Here is a 19,797-nt window from a genome sequence, read left to right on the forward strand (position 1 = left end):
AACCAGGCAGGAGAACATGGAAGGAACATGGAGGGAACATGGAGAGAACATGGACGGAACATGAGGGGAACATGGAGAGAACATGGAAGGAACATGGAAGGAACATCGGAGGAACATGGATGGAACATGGGGGGAACATGGAGAGAACATGGAGGGAAGATGGAAGGAACATGGAGAGAAAATGGAGGGAACATGGAAGGAACATGGAGAGAACATGGAGGGAACATGGAAGTAACATGGAGAGAACATGGAAGGAACATGGAAGGAACATGGAGAGAACATGGGGAGAACATGGAGAGAACGTGGAAGTAACCCAGCAGGAGAACATGGGGAGAACATGGAAGGAACATGGAGAGAACATGGAGGGAACATGGAGTGAACATGGAAGGAACATGGAAGGAGCATGGAGAGAACATGGAAGGAACCCAGCAGGAGAACATGGGGAGAACATGGAAGGAACATGGAAGGAACATGGGAGGAACATAGAAGGAACATGGGAGGAACATGGGGAGAACATGGAGGGAACATGGAAGGAACATGGAAGGAACATAGAAGGAACATGGAAGGAACATGGGAGGAACATAGAAGGAACATAGAAGGAACATGGGAGGAACATGGAAGGAACATGGAAGGAACATGGAAGGAACCCAGCAGGAGAACCCGCTCCACTCCCAGATGAGAACCCGCAACTTGAACTCTAACTCGCCGACTTATTCCTGAGTCAGTTACCATGACGACGCTCCTCAGAAGGATGCTGTTGTGAGGTCGGCGTGGTGTCCCCATCGCCATGGCGACCTCTAGCCTCCAGGCCTGCGAGGACCTCTGGGATGCAGACCGAGCCCAGAACACACCTTTTCCAGGAAATACTTTGGCGCGAGTACTCTGAGTACTCTGAGTACTCCGAGCAGTACTTAAAGGGGGGGGGGAATATTTCTACTGCACCCCGAACCTTCCGGATACTCGGATACTTTTCCTTCTGAGCGTCTCGATAAATAAACCCGAGCAGTTAATGTGTGTGTTTGCAGTGTTTCCACGCCGGTCTTGTAGTATCTGAAGGCGTAGCGGCGCCCGAGGCCTCGCCGAACCTCCCATCCAATTAGAGCCCCTCGTGCCCCCGGGGGCGGAAACCATGGCGACGGGGGGGTCGAACCGCGTTCCCCCAAAAACAAACCCGTGGAAAAAAAAAAAAAAAAAAAAAAGAAAGTTGGAACCCAGAAGTGAGGAAGAGGAGGGGCGCAGCAGCAGGGGGCGGCCATTTTTTCTTCTTTTTCAGCCTTTTGTTTCAAAAACTGGAAAAGAAAAAATAAAAAAAACCCCATTGAGGCGCTTTGGGGCGCCGCCAGAACCTCTCCTCCTCCGCCGGCCGGCCAGAACCAAACCGGATTAGTCACCGAGGAGGCTTTTCTCCCGGGAGTGACAGGCGAGGAGCGGCGAGGAGCGGCGAGGAGCGGCGAGGAGCGGCGAGGAGAGCCACCTCGAGAGCCGCAGGCCTTTTCACATGGAAATGCCTCCGCCGGCCGCCGCCGCCGCCGCCGCCGCAGCTTCTTGACTGTACATGCGTGCACCCGAGAAGCACTGGACTGAAATACCGTGAAAGGAGGAGGAAGAAGGAGGAGGAGGTTTTGTTCTTCTCTCGGGTCTTTGACCTTTTTGTCTCTGCAGCCTTCTTCTTCAGACAGAGCGACCGATTCACAGTCGGACGCAACACTTTCGCCATTTTCCTTTCTTTTCGGCCCAGTGAGCTGCAGCGGTGCTGCGGCGGCCAGAGAAACGCAACATAGTAAAGTTACATTAAGACTGTAATAACTGTGTAATAACTGTGTAATAACTGTGTAATAGCTATGTAATAACTACATACGAACATGTAAGAAACAATGAAGGCTCAAAATGTCAGATTTACATCTTTTTTTTTCTGCCAAATGTGTGTGTTTGTGTGTGTGTGTGTGTGTTGGCTGGAATTTTTTTTTTTTTTTGGTGGGGGGGGGTGCAAACCCGCAGCCATTCATTTTGTGTTTAATTCATTTAAGATTAAAAAAGGGAAGTTTGTTGACTCCCCAGCAGGAGGCCAGCCAAATAAGGACGTGTGTGTGTGTGTGTGTGTGTGAAACCAGCTGCTAATCCTCGCAGGGGGCGCTAACTGATAGCAGGACCCTGAAAACACATCACACACACGCATTACAAACCCGACCCCCACCCTCTAAAACTCACACCCAATTCCTTAAAACCTGTTTATCTCTGCTCTGACACACACACACACACACACACACACACACACACACACACACACACACACACACTTCCAACTGGAAACCAACCAAGCAGTTTATGGCTATTAAGACATAAGGTGTCTTTTTTTTTCCTTTTTTTTTTTTTCCCCTCCAGCCGATGCGTTCAGGTGACACACGCCGCCGCGTCGAAGTGCGTCGGCCAATGACGGCCCACCGCTGCTTTTATCAGCGCCGAGGGGGGAAACCTTTCATCTGCCCGGCGGCCGTAAAACGACAACCAGCGCCAGACACCCACCGCTGGACAAACACAATAAAACCCCGGGTGCAAAGGGAGGCGGGGGGGGCACGGCGGGAAGTGTGTGTGTGTGTGTGTGTGTGTGTGTGTGTTGGGTTCTGCTGGACTTGCAGATCAGCGAAGATTAACCCGAGTTTATTTGGGTTGGTTTTAGCACGCTGGGCTCGATCTAAGTGCTGCGACGCGACGCTTCGATGAAAGATGGCGGATGTGGTTTTATCATCTTCCTCGCGGGGGGTTTTGGGGCGCAGGGGGTCCGAGGAGGCCGGCGGAAGATTCTCCGCACTCGGTGTTTTCGTAAGGAAGTGAAAACCCCCAGCGGCTCCGTCCCCGGGCCCATTAGAGTTCCCGCAGTAACGAAGTAAAAATACATTAACAGTGAAAATAAATACCGCGCGCGCTTCATCCGATGACCTCGGCGACCTCGGGGGAAACGAAGGAGGGGGCGCCGGAGGTCACGCACGTGCACGGCGACGGCGAGCGAACCTGGAAATATCTGGACTTTTCATCCCCATTGAGGCGCTTTGATTTGTAGTCATTTGACATTGAATGCAAAGCGGATATTTATGCATGACCTTTGACCCCAGGTGCTCTCCTGCGCCCCGGCGCAGAAAACACCGGTGCGTCCGTGAACGCATCACTCCGCTCTTCCCGGTAAACACACACCGGGTTTTACGGCTTCCAGAAGGGGGTCAGCGAACGCACCGTTAGCATGACAGCTAGCTCTTTAGCGGCATATGGTTTTATGGCTTGTCTTATGGTCGGGGCAGCAAATGGGGGGGGTGGAGGGGGTCGGGGGGTCGGGGGGGCTCCACTCCGACCCCCCCGAACCCCCCCGCCTCCTCCGTGGCCGACGAGGTGTCGAATTCTGGCAGGGACGGGGCTTTTCCATCCAAAAACCACTGGAAAACAGAAAAAAAAAGTCAAAGGAGGTGAGTGTGTGTGTGTGTGGGGGGGGGAATGTGTGTTTAAGGACGTGCACAGACATGCACAGTCTGCTGTCCTGCACACACACACAAACACACACACACACGGTGCTGTTACTGATGCAGTTTCTTCTTAATAGTTAAAAAGTGTTTGCTGTGTGTCGTTTCTCTTCAATTTTAATTTCATCGATTTCAATTTAAAATTCAATTATTAAATTGAATATTGAATATGTTAAAAACATTTTAAATATCTATAATTATATATTGAAATATTACTAATATTTAAATTAATTCTAATATAATAATATATAATTGTATTATTAACAATATAATAATAATAATAGAATAATATTAAAACTAACTGGAAATTTTATCAATCATTCAAAAATCCATCTTAAATGCTCCTGCAAAATATTTCTGTTAATCGATGAAATTGACTGGAAGAATTCTTGCCAATCTTTGCATAAAGTATATTTACCTTCTTTTGCAAAGCCGTGTGTTACACACTTGCTCACGCGTTATTACGGCGTAATTACTTCTTCATGTGTTATTACAGCTCTATTACACAGGATTCTGCCAAAACGCAACGGCTCACATCGAAACGACTTTTTAATTCCCGCGGCCCGTGCCGCAGAAAAAGGACATCCGCGGCCTTTTGGCCGGGACGCGCACCCTCGCCGTGCACGGGGAGGGTGAAAATGGAATCGGTGTTTGGCCAACAAAAGAAAACATGGCGGGGAGAGAAGACGGAGGCCGAGACAAAGGCGGGGAAAGAATGTCCCTCAGACTTTCTCCTTGATTCCCGGCCAGCGCATTTACAATCGAGGAAGTCTGGGCCGACCCCCCTCCCTTCCTCCCCTCATCATCGGACCCTCGTCCCTCCCTCCCTCTCTCTCTCTCTCTCGCTCTCCAGAAGATTTAACGCTGGTGGCGAGCCCACCGGAGCAGTCGTTCCTCGGACCGGAGAGCGGAGCAGCAGGGCTTCCATCCCTCCTCCTCCACCTCCACCTCCTCCTCCTTCTCCTCCCCCCATCCTGCAACCTCCTCCAGCACCATGGATGCCAAACTGCTGGTCCTGCTGGCCCTGCTGGCCGCCGCCGCCAAGCTACCAGCCGCCACCGGTGAGTGCCGAGCCAGGAATGTGTGTGTGTGTGTGTGTGTGTGTGTTGGTGGAGTTTATTCCCAGTAGCAGATGCTCGGGTGCAGGGGGGGAAATTTGCACCGTTTTTCTGAAAGAGACAATTATTCTTTAAAACTTTTCTGGATCTGCTGGTTTTGTTCACAGGGGTTCCTGAAATCCCCCTTTAAATTCTGCATTTTATTTTTTTTTTTAGTTTGTATTTTAGTCACATTTTGCAAGGAGGTGGTCATATAGCACCTTTAAATCATGCTTTTAATTTTTAATTTTGTGAAGGGTTGTGATCATTCCGTGCCTTTTAAATGATATTTTTTTTACATTTTCATGCAAGTTTGTGATCATTTAGTGCCTTTTAAACCATTTTTTTAATTTCCATTCAAGGATCTGATCATTTAGTGCCTTTTAAATCATTTTGTTCTTTTATTGTCATGCAAGTATGAGATCATTTAGTGTCTCTAAAATCAGATTTTTAACTCCAATTCTTTTAAATTTTCATGCAAGTATGTGATCATTTAGTGCCTTTTAATCAGATTTTCAAATCTTTTTTGAATTTTTATGCAAGGATGTGATCATTTAGTGCCTTTTAAATCATTTTATTTTTTATTTTCATGCAAGTATGAGATCATTTAGTGTCTTTAAAATCAGATTTTTAACTCAAATTCTTTTTAAATTTTCATGCAAGTATGTGATCATTTAGTGCCTTTTAATCAGATTTTTATTTTTATTTTTTAACTTTCATGCAAAGATCTGGTCATTTAGTGCCTTTTAAATTTTTTTTTTTAATTTTCATGCAAGGATCTGATCATTTAGTGCCTTTTGAATCATTTTTAGTTTTTATTTTCATGCAAGTATGAGATCATTTAGTGTCTTTAAAATCAGATTTTTAACTCAGATATTTTTAAATTTTCATGCAAGTATGTGATAATCTAGTGCCTTTTTTAACTTTTTTTTTAATTATCACGCAAGGATGCGATCATTTAGTGCTGCAGCTCCTTAAAAAAAGAAAATAACTGTTTCCACGGCAACCTTTTCCCAGCCGTGGTCGAACCCCTGGCCCTGGTGTGTATTCACCTCCCTGCCTTCTTTTAATTAGCTTCTAATTAGGGGATAAACATGGATGCTCGCCCCTGCGGCCCCCACACACACACCCACACACACACCCACACACACACACACACACACACACACGGACCGTTTGCATGAGAATGGGATGCTGAGTGGGTGCGAGTCATTAGGGCTGATATGAACCAGGATTTAACCATTTGTGGCGCAGCATTTGGTTGCAAATTATAAACATGCATATCAAGGGGAAGGCGGTTTCGGGGGTGCACGGGGACACGGGGTCCCCCCCGCCCCATTTAGAACCAGATAGATGGACCGCAAGGTCCGGAACGGGACCACTTCGGACCCCGTCCGGCGCGGAGCCCCTTAAACTAAAGCAGATTACTGCATGTTCTGTAATTGAATGTGTTCTGGTGTTACTAGGTGACCCCCCTCCCCTCCCCCCCCGCCCCTCCGGGACCCCCCAAAATCATTTAAAGAACATACTTGGGTGAATGCTCTGGGATGGAAAAGCTAAAGAAAAAATAGTGTGTGTTTTTTTTTGGGTGGATGGGGAGCGGTGGAAAGGAGGATAATCTCTTTTTAATGAATATGTTAAGAGGAGCCTCGTTACAGGAGATTGAACATGATTTTAATCGGTGGGGAGTCAACCCATGCATATGAGCTGGGCCGACACCCCAAAAAAAAATCCCGACCCCCCCCTCGGGTGTAAATAAATCCTGAAATTTAATAACTTAAATACCATGTTAATAATGTGTTATAAGCGCCATTGGTGGTAATTAATTAGTAATAACACATTTATTACCACACTGCCCATGGGGGGATTATTTTTTCCACTGCTGCGTAACAATATCAATAAATGAGTAGAAATATGGATAAAAGAATTATAAGATGCATAGAAATAAATAGACAGCGAAATAAACAATAGTAAGGATAAAAATAGACAACAGAATGAGGGAAAAACCAAAAAAAAAAGAAAGAAAAATGAAAAAATAATGAAAGAAAAATGAAGAAAAGGGAAAAAAAAAGGAAAAATGAAAGAAAAAGAAAATGACAAAAAAAGAAAAATGAAAAAAAAAAAAAAAAAGAAAAAAAAGTGCAAGGGTGAGAATTGACAACCAAAAATGACAGAAACCATGACCAAAATAAACAGGATGTGATGAATGGAGTGACACCAACAAGATGTTCTTCTTTTAAAGTGAATGTGTGTGTGTGTGTGTGTGTGTGTGTGTGATCCCGCAGCGAAGCCCATCAGCCTGGTGGAGCGGTGCTGGTGTCGCTCCACCCTGAACACGGTGCCTCAGCGCTCCATCAAGGAGCTCAAGTTCCTCCACACGCCCAACTGCCCCTTCCAGGTCATGTGAGTAAATCAGATCCAAATTTTTTAAAGACAAAAAAAAATAAAAAACAAAACGAGAAATCCGTCCTTCCATTCTTGCGTCGGAGAGGAAGATGCCGGAGATCAGCCGGGCCGTTCATGTTTTTCAAAGGAAGCAATAATTACGGGTCAAAGCGATTACCTTTGTGTGGCCGCTGACCTCCGTCTCGCGAGAGCGCGACGCCCTCCGGTCTGGAAGACATTACACCGGGAAGGGAAAAAACAGGCGGTCAAGGGAGGGATGGGATGGACGTGTGTGTGTGTGTGTAGGTGTGTGTGTGGGTGTGTGTGTGAAGGGGTAAAGGTCAGAACCCCCCCCTCTCTCCAGTGGCCTACTAGGAAGTCGCAGATGAGCCTGCGTTGATATCTGCAGATGAAAAGAAGCGCGAGCTCTTCCTCGCATCCGCGAACCCTCCTCCTCCTCCTCCTCCTTTTCCTCGCCCCTCCCCGGACCCCCGCAAACCCCCCGGACCCCCCGTGACCCTTGACCCCCCCCTTAGCATGCTGTTGGTATTAACTCGCTGTGAAGTAATTACTACCTGCTGCTCGTCGGGCCGCGGCCCTCAAAGTCCCAGCCGAGGGCAATTAGAGGCCGAGCTCCCGGTGTCCCGGCCAGACGGGTCGACAGGATGGGGGTGGGGGTGGGGGTGGGGGGGGCACGGCGACAGGACGGGGGTCCCCGATTTTGGGGGGGGGGTCCCCCAGGGAGGAGGGGGCAAACACAGATCTGGTTACAGAGCTGTTGGTTTGAGGGATTTAGGGCCTCCGACAGATGCTCACGGATCGGAGAGTCCGAGGGATTGAAGGGCTTTGTGTGCCTGTGTGTGCGTGTGTGTGTGTGTGTGTGTGTGTGTGTGTGTGTGGAGGGCCGGAGGTGCGACGGCTCTCTAAGTTGTGAACTCTCACACGTGACCTTTTGCCACGGAGGTGTGAGATCCACATGTTTGGAGGGGGAGAATCTCCATCCGGCTGCACCCACACACCCACACACACACACACACACACACACACACACACACACACACACACACACACACACACACACACACACACACACACACAGAGCAAATCCTCTCCCAAATATTATGAGTTCCTGTCAACGGGTCAGAAATCCCTGATAAGGGAGGCCGGTCCTCCCCGACCGCTGTCACCCTCCATCACCCACGGGCCCATCAAAATGAGTGTGTGAGAGTATGTGTGTGTGTGTGTGTGTGTGTGTGTGTGTGCAGAAATACTAGCTGTAACTGACTAGAAGATTATTTAACAGAAAAGTGAGAAAATCTAAACCACTTGTTCAAATATGACTTTCCTCTTATTCGCCAAGTGTTGGGTGTTTTTCAGAGCCTCCATGTTTGCTTGGACTGGAACAGAAGCACTGGGGGGGGATTTGGAGTTTTTAAAATGTTAAAATTATTAAAAAGTATCTGCTCGTCCTCCAGGGAGCTCCTTCACAGATCGGCCGTCTCCTGACAGGAAGCGGGAGGTGTTGAAGGAGGCTTTCGGGGGCCCCTAATCCCCCCGTCTTTGGGGTCGGCGGGCGTTTCTGACCTCGGCCGTCAAAAAAAACCTCATCGGTTACCGTGCCGACGCCTGTCGCCCGTCCGCGGCTTCAACGACGCCAACGACGTGTCCCGGATTCGGGAAAAAAAAAAAATTCCCGCTCCTTTTCGGCGAGTCGTTACATAGAGTGATTTATCAGACGCGTGTTTCCTTCCTCTTCCTCACTCCTGGTGAAGAACATCCCATAATATGATTGGAACCACACCTGAATGTGTGTGTATGTGTGTGTGCGTGTCCCTGCAGCGCCAAGCTGAAGAACAACCGTGAAGTTTGCATCAACCCGCAAACCAAGTGGCTGCAGCAGTACCTCAAGAACGCCATCAACAAGTAAGCCCCGCCCCCTTTCACCTTGGACGTCCCTCTAAATGTACTTATAATAATAACATTATAATCTAAACGCTTTTGATTTTAAAGAAAAACAGTGTTTTCCAGTCGTTAGCACCGCCGACTCTACCGATGTTTCCCGATTTTACTGGCTCTGCGGTTAAACGGCGCTTTCCTCGTAAAACAAGCTCCGCCCCTTCAAAAACGCGCCCGGCGGCGATCGTTACCAGGCGGCGTTCGTTAAAAACCGGTTTTAAACGAAAGAACGTCAAAGCGATTATTTGGAAAAGTACACAATGTAGTGCAACGGTAGTGGAATATATGAAGTTCATCCTGCAAACCCCCCCGCCCGTCACAATGGTACATTCCGATCTGCTGCTCCTATGAGTCACTCACACCTTTTAGTGGGTTTTGATTTTAGGACACACACACACACACACACACACACGTGAAACCACTCAGTGTCACGCAGCTACAGCGGCTCGTTGCATAATTGCAATGTCATTAAAATAACGATAGCGTGTTAATGAGGCCGGCGCCCCCTAGTGGCCACTGTGATACTGCAACTCGTGCACGCCGAGACTAACACACGTTTCTGCTCCACGCGTTTCCTCCAGGGTGAAGAAATCCAGAAGGCGTTACAAGTCGGTGTAAAGCCTCGCCGGGGGGGACGAGGGGGGGTTTGGGGGGGACGGCGGCCATGTCGAGCCTCTGAACCCCCCCGCCGCCATGGATGTTTGTAAACCGCGCCGTATGTACCCGCCCGCCGCTCTGGAACGCTCGCAGAATCCAGCACTTCGCTGCTAAGAGCCGCCATGTCGCCCCCCCGCCTCCTCCGCCATCACCTCCGAGGACGAGGACACACACCTGGTGATCTCCACCCCCCCAGAACATGTTAGCAACCAGCCTAGCGATGGGAACGCAGGGGGTCCAGCTTTCAATGTGTATATAGAACTCTAACACATCTGTAAAGGATCAATGCAAGCTTTCTACCCCAGCCTGATGATTACACACACACACACACACACACACACACACATACACACACACACACACGCACTAATTGCCCCCTTCATCGGATTATAATCTGGGAACTGATTAATCTTCCAAAGGCCAAAAATAATCCCGCTTTTTGTTTTCTCGGTTTAACTGTGCAGAGGCGGGCGAGAGTGCACGCAAGCACATGCACACACACACACACACACACACACACACACACACACACACACACACACACACGCACACATGTTAGACCCCACCACCACCAACCAGTTTGAGCTTTACGACTGTGCCTTATATTTTAGTATTTCTATTGAATAATTTTTCTTCTATGAGTTAAGCCCACACACACACACACACACAGACACATACACAGACAGCCACACACACACACACACACACACACTCACACACACACACACACAATAATTGCCCCCTTCATAGGATTATAATCTGGAAACTGATTCATCTTTCAAAAATAATCCCGCTTTTTGTTTTCTCGGTTTAACTGTACAGAGGCGGGCGAGAGTGCACGCTAGCACATGCAGACACACACACACACACACACACACACACACACACACACACACACACACACACACACACACACACACACGTTAGACCCCCCCCACCACGAACCAGCTTGAGCTTTATGACTGTGCCTTATATTTTAGTATTTCTATTGAATAATCTTTCTTCTATGAGTTAAGTACACACACACACACACACACACACACACACACACACACACACACACACACACACACACACACACACCATTCCCACCCTGACACCCACCACCTCCTGCAAAAGGGTTGTATGGACAAGATGGAGCCGTTGCCGGGGGTAACGGACACTCCCGGCCTGAAGGAGGGAAACTGAAAAAATATGAAGTTTTTTGTTTTTTTTTAATGATTATTTTTATTATTCATTTCACTTTTTTTAAGTAGAAAAAAACAAATATTTATTCGGTGAAAGACGCCAGTGAAACCTACGAACCTCAAAACCGTGTCACTTCCTGTCAACTAGGGGAGCCAATCAGAACGGATGGCGACAACCACTAAAAAAAATACCACTTTCATCCAGGGAGCCCTCAAAGAAAGGTTTTATTGATCCTTTTTTTTTTTTATACAAATGATATATAAAAACAAAAATATATATATTTGAGCCACTTTATTATCATCTGTTTTGTATTTTTATATGGTGTGTAATCTGTACTGAATGCTTTTGTTGTTTTTGTTTTTTTTAAGTAAAAAAAAGAAAGTCTTCACGCATGCAGCTAATGCTAAAAGCTAATGTCACGAAAAAAAAAAGAAAAAAATCAGGGAAAAGGAAGCATTTGGGTTCGCGCCGACCTGCAGGAACCGAGAGATCGGCTTTTTTTTTTTTCTTTTCCCCCTCTTTTTGTCCGTTCCTCTTGAAAAACCCGACAAAAAAAAAAAAAAAAAAAAACACCACCGGTGAAAATCTTCGGATCCGAGGCGGCTTCGCTGTTTGTAAACCCAGCGGGTGTATTCTAGCTACGATAACTCCACAACTTTTTATCTTCCCAATAAAGTTTTCCAAAAAAACAAATCATCTGGATGTGAATTCATTCCCAGGCTTTCAATTTGAAAATCACGCCAAAAGCAGCGTTTCGCTCCATTAGCACGCTAGCATCTTAGTTGCGACAGAGTTTCTTCTAACACACCCTGCACGACTTTGGAGGTCAAGGTTGCCGCCACTCTCTTCCTGTTTCCAATTAAAAGTCACATGACCCCCCCTCCCCCCCACGCAGAAAGAATTTGGAAATTATTGAACGAAAAGCACATCGTAAATCATCCGAAGGTCCAGCTGGAGCGCTCTGAGTCCCGACCCCACAGAAAAAACAAACTCCAACCCGCTAACATCCCGGGCTCGTGTTCTAACACCCGGGGGTTGATCCGCCGCGGAGCTGTCAGCTCTAATAAAGCGGCGCCGCGCCGGACGGATTCATTTGGCGGCAGCGACCTTGTGCGTAGATCCACGGCTGGACGGTAACCAGTCGCTTTTCCGGGCCTTTACGATGATTGCTGGATTTGCACGCCGTGTGTGTGTGTGTGTGTGTGTGTGTGTGTGCGGGTTTACGCGATGCTTCCTGGGGGCGGAGTCAAAGCGGCGCCGGGTACCGAAGCCTGGAGAGGATCCGGATGACGCCGGTGAGGTGCACGTGCACGTGCACGGCCCGACCGCTGGTAGTAAAAGCGCAGACTGACGGGGACACACAACACCAGAGGAGGCCGGCCTGTAAATTCTAAGCTGCCACAACCGGACCACACACACACACACACACACACACACACACACACATGCATTCACACACTTCTTAAGTCAGATTTGTTATTCATTCCATTTAAATCCCAGTGTTGATTGAATCATTTATAGATGTGGAATAAAGCAGCCAATCACAGGGGAAAGGGGGCGGGGCTTAACCTGCACAGCTGTCAATCATTCAAACCATCTCATTCACGCTCTCAGTTTTTAACCTGAAGACGGACAACCTGGAAACCATGACAACCATATTTGTTTAATTTGCATATTCACACATGAATTGATAGAAAATGTAATTATGAGTAAATGATAATTAACCAATCACCGATTAGGATGTCAATCTTTCCGTCCGAACGCGGCGGTGAAGCCCTTCAGTTCCAATCAGACGCAGAGAGGGTTGTGGGTAATTTCAGAACAACTTAATACCCGCAGAGCTGGATGGACGTTAATGGGAAACACGTTGCACACACAGCGCAGTGTGTGTGTGTGTGTGTGTGTGTGTTATACATCTTTACATGCCTGTGTGTTTTGGGTGGGTGGGGTGCAAGCTACATAAATGCAATACTATTTCAAAATTTGCCATTTTAGAAGTCTCTGGGAAACAGCAGAGTGATGCAAACACAAAAGACACGTGTGTGTGTGTGTGTGTGTGTGTGTGTGTGTGTGTGTGTTTGTGTGTAATGGAAAGGTGATATGTCAATTCGACCATCATGCCTGATTTTAATTCTTTTTCCCTGAAACTATGATGATTGACCATCATGCAGAAATCATCTTGCAGAGCTGTCAATCATCCTCAGAGCTGTCAATCATCCTCAGAGCTGTCAATCATCTTGCAGAGCTGTCAATCATCCGGAGTGATAAACATGTAGCTTCATCATCGATGCAACACTTGAACATTTATGGATTCTGTCTTTTTACACGGAAACAGGGCGATAAAAAGTGTTGACCCCGACCGCCGACATACACCCACACACACAAACACAAACACACACACACACACACAGTCGAGTGTGTTGTTGCCGCAGACACACAGACGTCTAAATGGCACCCGGAGATCAGGGTCTGCATTTATGTGGTGCTTTTATAGGAGAAAGGACTTTAATGGGCGTCTGTAAGACACACACACACACACACACACACACACACACACACACACAGTGAATGCACAAAGAGCTGCAACCCAGTGAGTCTGAATTGTTCGCCGCCCCTGGTTTGACCACGCATGGATCTCCCTGACTTCAGGGTGACCCCCTAAAACACACATGGGGGCCCCCGCTCCCCGATGACGGCCAAAACACACAAACTATCAACAATCGGCGCCCACAAACAACCCGCAGAAGACAGACGGGCGCTGAGGTCGCCTCCTCCGGTGGTGCTTCGCAGTGAAAGGCGGTCCTTGGCGAGGGGGCGGGGCCAACCGACGTCACGGAGACATTCACAGCAACAAATCTAAAGTGTGACGGGAAGAACAACGACAACCGGATCGGGACGAAGATCGGGAAACGTCCGATCGTTCGAGCGAGCTCACGGACGGCGGCCGGGAGCCAATCACAGCTGTTGAGGGGCGGGGCTTAATCATCTCAGTCATCTAACTATTCAGCCTGTCATTCACACCTACAGGTGGTTTTAGTGTCATCGCGAAAAGACAAAAAAAAACCGTCGTTTTCCGAACATCTCATCTGCGGTTACCGGGGGCAACCCCCCCCCCCCCCCGGCTCCGCCTCCGCTGCCAGAGGAAGCCGTCAGCTCGGATTGGACCGGACGTCTCCTCGCTGACCCGGGGGGTCGAGTGTTTCTCATGCCCGCCGCCGAGCCGGGACCCTGAACTCGCCGTACTCGGGGGACGGCGCCGGGGTTCTGGTATGTGTTTCATAAGTCCGTCTCAGGACGGCTCATTCTGGAGGTGTGATGTTGAACAAATAGACGCCAGGAGACCAAGGAGGCGGTCAGAACCCGGATCCCCCCCTGGATCCCCCGCTCAACGCCACCGATTAATCCGATGAGACGGCGTCCCTCTTCCTCTGGCAGCTCCGGCCTCGTTAGCGAGGAGGTCGCGGGTTCGAAGGAGCGTTACGGGAAGGAGAACCCGAACCTCCGTCATTCAGAGACCAGATCCCGTCGACCCCTTGCGGAAACACGGCAGGCGTCAAACCCCGCGCCCCGTTTTTTTTCGGGTTCCTCGCGACGGATCGGGCGGCGTCTCGAAGCGTCCCGCGTGCTGAGGAGACGTCACCTGACCCTTCGGAGCTTCCAAACCCTGTCTGATGGTTGAACTCCAAAAACAAATACTTGTACTCCATTCTGCAACTGCTGAGTAGTACTTCCTGCAGTACTGTGGTACTCAGCAGTCGCAGTACCAGATGTTTCCGGACTTCCCATTGAGAGTCAGACCTGTTTTTACCATCCGCGGGGGGACCTTCCTCGTCGGGGGTCCCAGAGGAGCGGCCCCGGGGCCCGGCCAGCCGGCGGGAACGGCCCTGCGGATTTTTCCGCCGCTTCTTTTTTTAAGTGGCACCTCGGCGGCGGCCCCTCGGGACGAGGCTCCCCCGGGTTCGGGAATTAGGGGACGTTCGGCGTCCAATATCCTCTAACTGGAGGTGAATCTTTCTATAAATACGAGGCGAAGAGGATGCGTGCTTTTCTTTACGCCGCTAACGCCGAGGTATTTCCTTACAAGGCGTCCCAGAAACGCTATAAATAAGCCCCCCCTCGGCCTCAACCCGTGTCGGAGGGAAAATCTGCGCTGACTGATGCCCGGCCAGCGCCGAATTATAGACATGAAAACCCCATAAACAAGCCGAAGTCGCCGCCGCTTGATTCATAATGTGGAAACCTTGCCTTCTCACGGAGGCGGCACCGCGCGGCAAAAAGCGTGCCGAAAGGGAGCCCGTGATTTGACAGCCAGTGAGGGAAATGTCGTGGCGGGGTCAGAGGTCGCCGACCTACCTTGGGTGGCAAGTCCCCCCACCCCACCCCCAGGAATCCTCCCCGGGGGAGTCGTGACCGGAGGGGGAAAAAAAAATGATGAGAACGAAAAAACACGGCCCCGCCGCGACTTTAAATCTGCGCTCTGCTCCGTCAACGAGCGGATGGCGAGCGGCCACAGGGCGCCATTAGTTCCTCATCACTGCAACTGCGTTGGACGGGGGAGGGGGCAGAACTGGCATGGGTTCTGTCCAAACATGGGGGTCCGAGGGGCAAATCCCAGATTCGACATTTTCCCTGGCGACCAGGACAACACACACACACACACACTCGCGCGCACACACACGTTCTCATTGCAATGTCAAGTGCACAACAGCGCCCCCTTGTGGCCAAGAAGTACAGGTGTTTTTTTTTACCGTTCAATTTTCAGGGTTAAAGACGGAGCTAAAGTGTGTGTGCGATAAAACGAGTGGATGGAAAACACATGCACGCGCACACACACACACACACACACACAAGTAGCCTTAAACCCGCATTCTAGCTAGCTTGGCAGCCGCTAACCAAGTAACATAGAATCGCACACATTAGCATTTACTTTCGGCTCGTGTGTGTGTGTGTGTGACATCCCTGGGCCGGCCTCCTTAAGAGAGGCCTGAAAGTCGACGATGGGGGTGCGAGGATGGGTTTTGTATCCATGGCAACAGGTGTAAATAAAGATGTTTGCACGAGATTAAGTTATTCGGGATAATTTGTAACCTGAACATAGAAAGCAGTGCTGAAAGACACCATGTGTGTGTAAGCGTCCGTGTGTGTGTGTGTGTGTGTGTGTGTGTGTGTAAACAATGCAGGTTTGTAACAAAGTGCTGTCCAAAGAGCTCAAGACAGAAATAGAGCGATTATCAGAAGATCTTCCAGATATTGAATGGCTGGGAGGGGTGGTGGTGTATCTGCAGGACAAGGTGCTCTGAAGGGGATTTCAGGGAGCCTCTGGGGAGGAGGGGGGCCACAACAAAGATCGGTGTGTGTGTGTGTGTGTGTGTGTGTCCCCGCCCCGCCCGGCCCATCGAGACTGAAGGGGCCCGATTGGGCGATTTCTCCAAAAAAACAGCTGCTGGATCCATAACCCGAGGAGGCCCCGCCGCTCGGGGGCCCAGACAGGAACCGCGTTGGACAAAGATCCCCGACGGCACGCGGCGGCCCCGGGGAACCGGCTGGAGGGGGGGCCCGGAACGGCGGCCTCAGATGTAAATCTACATGAGTGATGAGGATTCGGGGTCCCGGGCGCCCCGTTCGGCCGTATCGCCGCATTCGCCGGTCCGCTGAGCGAAGACGTGGCCTGGAAAGGGTCATGGTGATGTCACCGGTTTGCGAATGCCACACTGTCACACACACACACACACACACAATGGTTATCAGGTTGCCCGATGCATCTGGGGTGCGTCAGGAGTGTTCTACTTGCGAAGAGCCGGGTCACCTGATTGGTTACAGACATGAGAGCCGATCACCATGGTGATAGCGAGCGCTAGCTAGCCTGCAGGAGCCGCGATGTTCGCTCTCCATGCTTGTTTTCAAGCAGAACGCCAACGGCGCCGCTTCCCTTCTTTGTCCGGCGGAGGACAAAAACCGTGCCGGACCTAGCATGGTGCCGCGCACACACACATATACACACACACGGCTTTTCATGTTCAATGTATAGCGGCGGATAAGCAGGAAGTGCTCTGCCAGCTGTTTGTTTGGACTGTTAGCGTTAGCATCCCTGCCCTGAGAGGCAAGACTCCGGTTCAAAGCGGGCAACAATGAGCCGTTTGGACAAAAAACACAAACCGGTGCTCGGCTGAAGGCTGGCCTCGTCTTCCTCTTCCTCTTCCTCCGCACGGTCCACCTCCGAATCTATGGAAGAAAATCAGAGGTGTCTTAAAGAAGGAGCGAAACGCACGGTGCGGACAGGAAGTGAACGCAGCGGCGGACGCTAACTGAAGCCCCCTCGCCCCGAGAGGGGCCGGTGCTACGCTTCGTACGACCGCTAACCCCCGTGATGAATGTCTGCCGCTTTCCTCGTCCACAAAAAAAGTCCTCCAATGAGAAAACAGTGTGTGTGTGTGTGTGTGTGTCAGTGCCGTGATTTAGCTCCAGGCCTGCTGTCCACCCGGGCGTCTGTCAACACCCCCCCCCATCGGTGCTATTCACGCCTCTGCAAACGAGGCTCCTTGTTAAAAACCCGTCTGTCTTCATTAGCATCGCCGCGGAAACCAAATGGCGCCGTGGCCATTAAAAACCCTCGCCGGGCCGGTAAATCTGAACCCCCCCGTCCCTCGCCGTGGGAACGACGAGACGCCCCGACGTCCAGAATAGAAGATACCGAGCTAATCGAATTACCGGTCATTGTCGAGGAGCCGGCGCCTCCGTTTCCCATCTTAAATCGTAATCAATCAGATCTTCTGACCTCTGCATCCCCCTCCTCGCCCAACGTGTTATTTATTCTCAGCAACACGTCGATGCCTCTGCGTTTTCGCACCCAAAGCGAGTCGAGCGGCGAGGAAAATAAACCTGGACCGGGAGGGTGGAGGGGTAAGTGGCTCTACGCTTGGAAGGAATAATAATCACAAAAAGAAAAGCTCGGCGTCAAGACCAGCAGTTCCAGGACGTGCAGATGTGAAGGTCAGACCTTCAACTGGTATCTGACAAGGGATCTGCCCAGAACCTCCTCATGACGGGCGTCACGTGAACACGGAGACCACGATGGGCCCGTCTTCGGCTGGTCGCCACCAGCTGCCGGGCTTCTGGCCTGACAGCGCCGGTCGTGTTTCTGCTTTCCCACAGGGGGACGGGGCCGGCCGGATGACGGGCCGCTCTTTTCTGGCCACAAATCCTCTTTTGAAGTGAACTTTATCTCCAGTTTTTTTTTTTTTTCAATGCATCAGAACAGCAGCTGTTTGGAGTCCACATGAAGTTTCTCCCAGAGAATCCACGCGGTCCTGCAGAACAGCCCTACGCTCAATGACTCCGGTAGAGTTTTAGAAAAACATGAATTTATTCCCAGCACTGTCGATTCCTGTTGACGGCAGAGGCGGACAAAAAAAATTTGCAAAAATCACATACATTTATATATATATACATATATAAACTGTTTATGTATATATATATATATATACATATATATATATATTTCATTCATTCAATTGCTCATGCATCCTGCAGGAACCAATCACAGCTGTCGCTGCGGGGAGAGGGCGGGTCTAACAGCTGTCAATCACAGAGACACCCACCCATTTAGTGTGGGAGGGGGCGGGGCCAATTCCCACCAATCACAGCTGTCATTCAGGTGAGGGGGCGGGCTTTAACCAGAGTCAGCTGTCATTCACAGAGGGGTCAAAGGTCAGTTCTCTTTCATTTAGTGTGTGTTCAGTATCAAACATCATGATGATAATGGACCAAAGGGGTGTGTGTGTATGTGTGTGTGTGTGTGTGTTATTATTTCTGGACAAACCACAGGCTCCAGGCAGGTGGGCGGGGCCTGGAGGGGGGATAAGAAATTTAATAATTGCGATTGTTCTCGTTTAAACAAAGTGTGTGTAATAACGTCCCTAATTTAGAGTGAACTTCAACAGATCTCCACAAGGCCGTGTGTGTGTGTGTGTGTGTGTGTGTGGAGCACCATCACCAGTCAATTACCAGTCTGGAGCCGAACGGCGAGGTTAAACAGGTTCACTTTTCAAATAAAGAGCCGCCGACGGAGGTTTTGGGCGCTGACGTCGACATGGCGAGCCACACCGCTGTATATTTGTCTTCCCGTGGAACGTACACACACACACACACACACACACACACACACACACACACACACACACACACACACACACACACACACGGGTCATTAATCATGCTGCAGTCCTGCCGGCCGTATTTGTGATTGTTCCTGATTGGCTGAGCTAAGACGCCCAGAGGATCCGGGGCCTGCAGGGCGCCACGCTTCGGGAACTAGTCCTGTTCAGTGTCGGGGCGTCTGAGAGAAGGCGTGGGGGTTCCACGGTGGAACAAAAAGGGGGGTTGGGGGTTCCACGGCACGAGAAGCACCACAAACAGCCCGCGGAAAACATCAGCGGCTTTTGAATCCGAGGAACGGCGGCATCTCTGCAGACTCACCGCTTCACCCAGGATCTCCTGCTGGAGGACGAAGATGAAGAAGAAGATGAAGAGTTGTTCGCCGGCCGGGCTCGGCCGCGTGACGTCCCTGCTGCTGCGACGGAGAACCCGCTGATTGCCTTCAGCTGAGGGTGAGGGGGCGGAGCTGACAGGTGAAAGGGGCGGGGCCTACAGGTGAAAGGGGCGGGGCTACAGGTGAGAGCTGGATGCGTTCAAGAGAGAGACGTTCCAGGAAGGATGACCAGTCTGCATCTCTTCATCACACACTCAGAGCTCCTGAGATAATATGGCGGTCCCTGTCGTGTGTGTGTGTGTGTGTGTGTGTGTGTGTGTGTGTGTGTGTGTGTGCAGTAAGGTTGTTGAAAATCAGCACCTTTGTGGTTGGATGCCATTATCAACCTCTACAAGGACTGGCAGGTGTGTTTGTGTGTGTGTGTGTGTGTGTGTGTGTGTGTGTGTGTGTGTGTGTGTGTGTGTGTGTGTGTGTGTGTGTTCAAGGTCCAGAGGAAATTTTGCCGTCCTGGTTAAGG

At 50.1% G+C, this 19,797-nt stretch overlaps 1 protein-coding gene across 2 annotated transcripts; it reads left to right on the forward strand.

Annotated features, from left to right (window-relative positions):
- The first annotated feature begins 4,410 nt into the window (after positions 1–4,410).
- Positions 4,411–11,485, forward strand: cxcl12b (chemokine (C-X-C motif) ligand 12b (stromal cell-derived factor 1)). Of its 2 annotated transcripts, XM_086142763.1 has the most exons (4): positions 4,411–4,570; positions 6,892–7,009; positions 8,831–8,914; positions 9,529–11,485. In XM_086142763.1, exons 1-4 carry the CDS (start codon positions 4,504–4,506, stop codon positions 9,563–9,565), a joined length of 306 nt encoding a protein of 101 aa, XP_085998889.1. In that variant the 5' UTR covers positions 4,411–4,503; the 3' UTR covers positions 9,566–11,485. The 2 variants fall into 2 exon arrangements, with proteins under 2 accessions (XP_085998889.1, XP_085998890.1); XM_086142764.1 differs by lacking the exon at positions 9,529–11,485 and having other exon boundaries at positions 8,831–8,918.
- The last annotated feature ends 8,312 nt before the right edge of the window (positions 11,486–19,797 follow it).

Source organism: Fistularia commersonii, chromosome 35 (assembly GCF_037954325.1).
Source record: "Fistularia commersonii isolate RoL2024-O1a breed Wild chromosome 35, RoL_Fcom_v1.0, whole genome shotgun sequence".
In the NCBI taxonomy this organism is placed as follows: domain Eukaryota; kingdom Metazoa; phylum Chordata; class Actinopteri; order Syngnathiformes; family Fistulariidae; genus Fistularia; species Fistularia commersonii.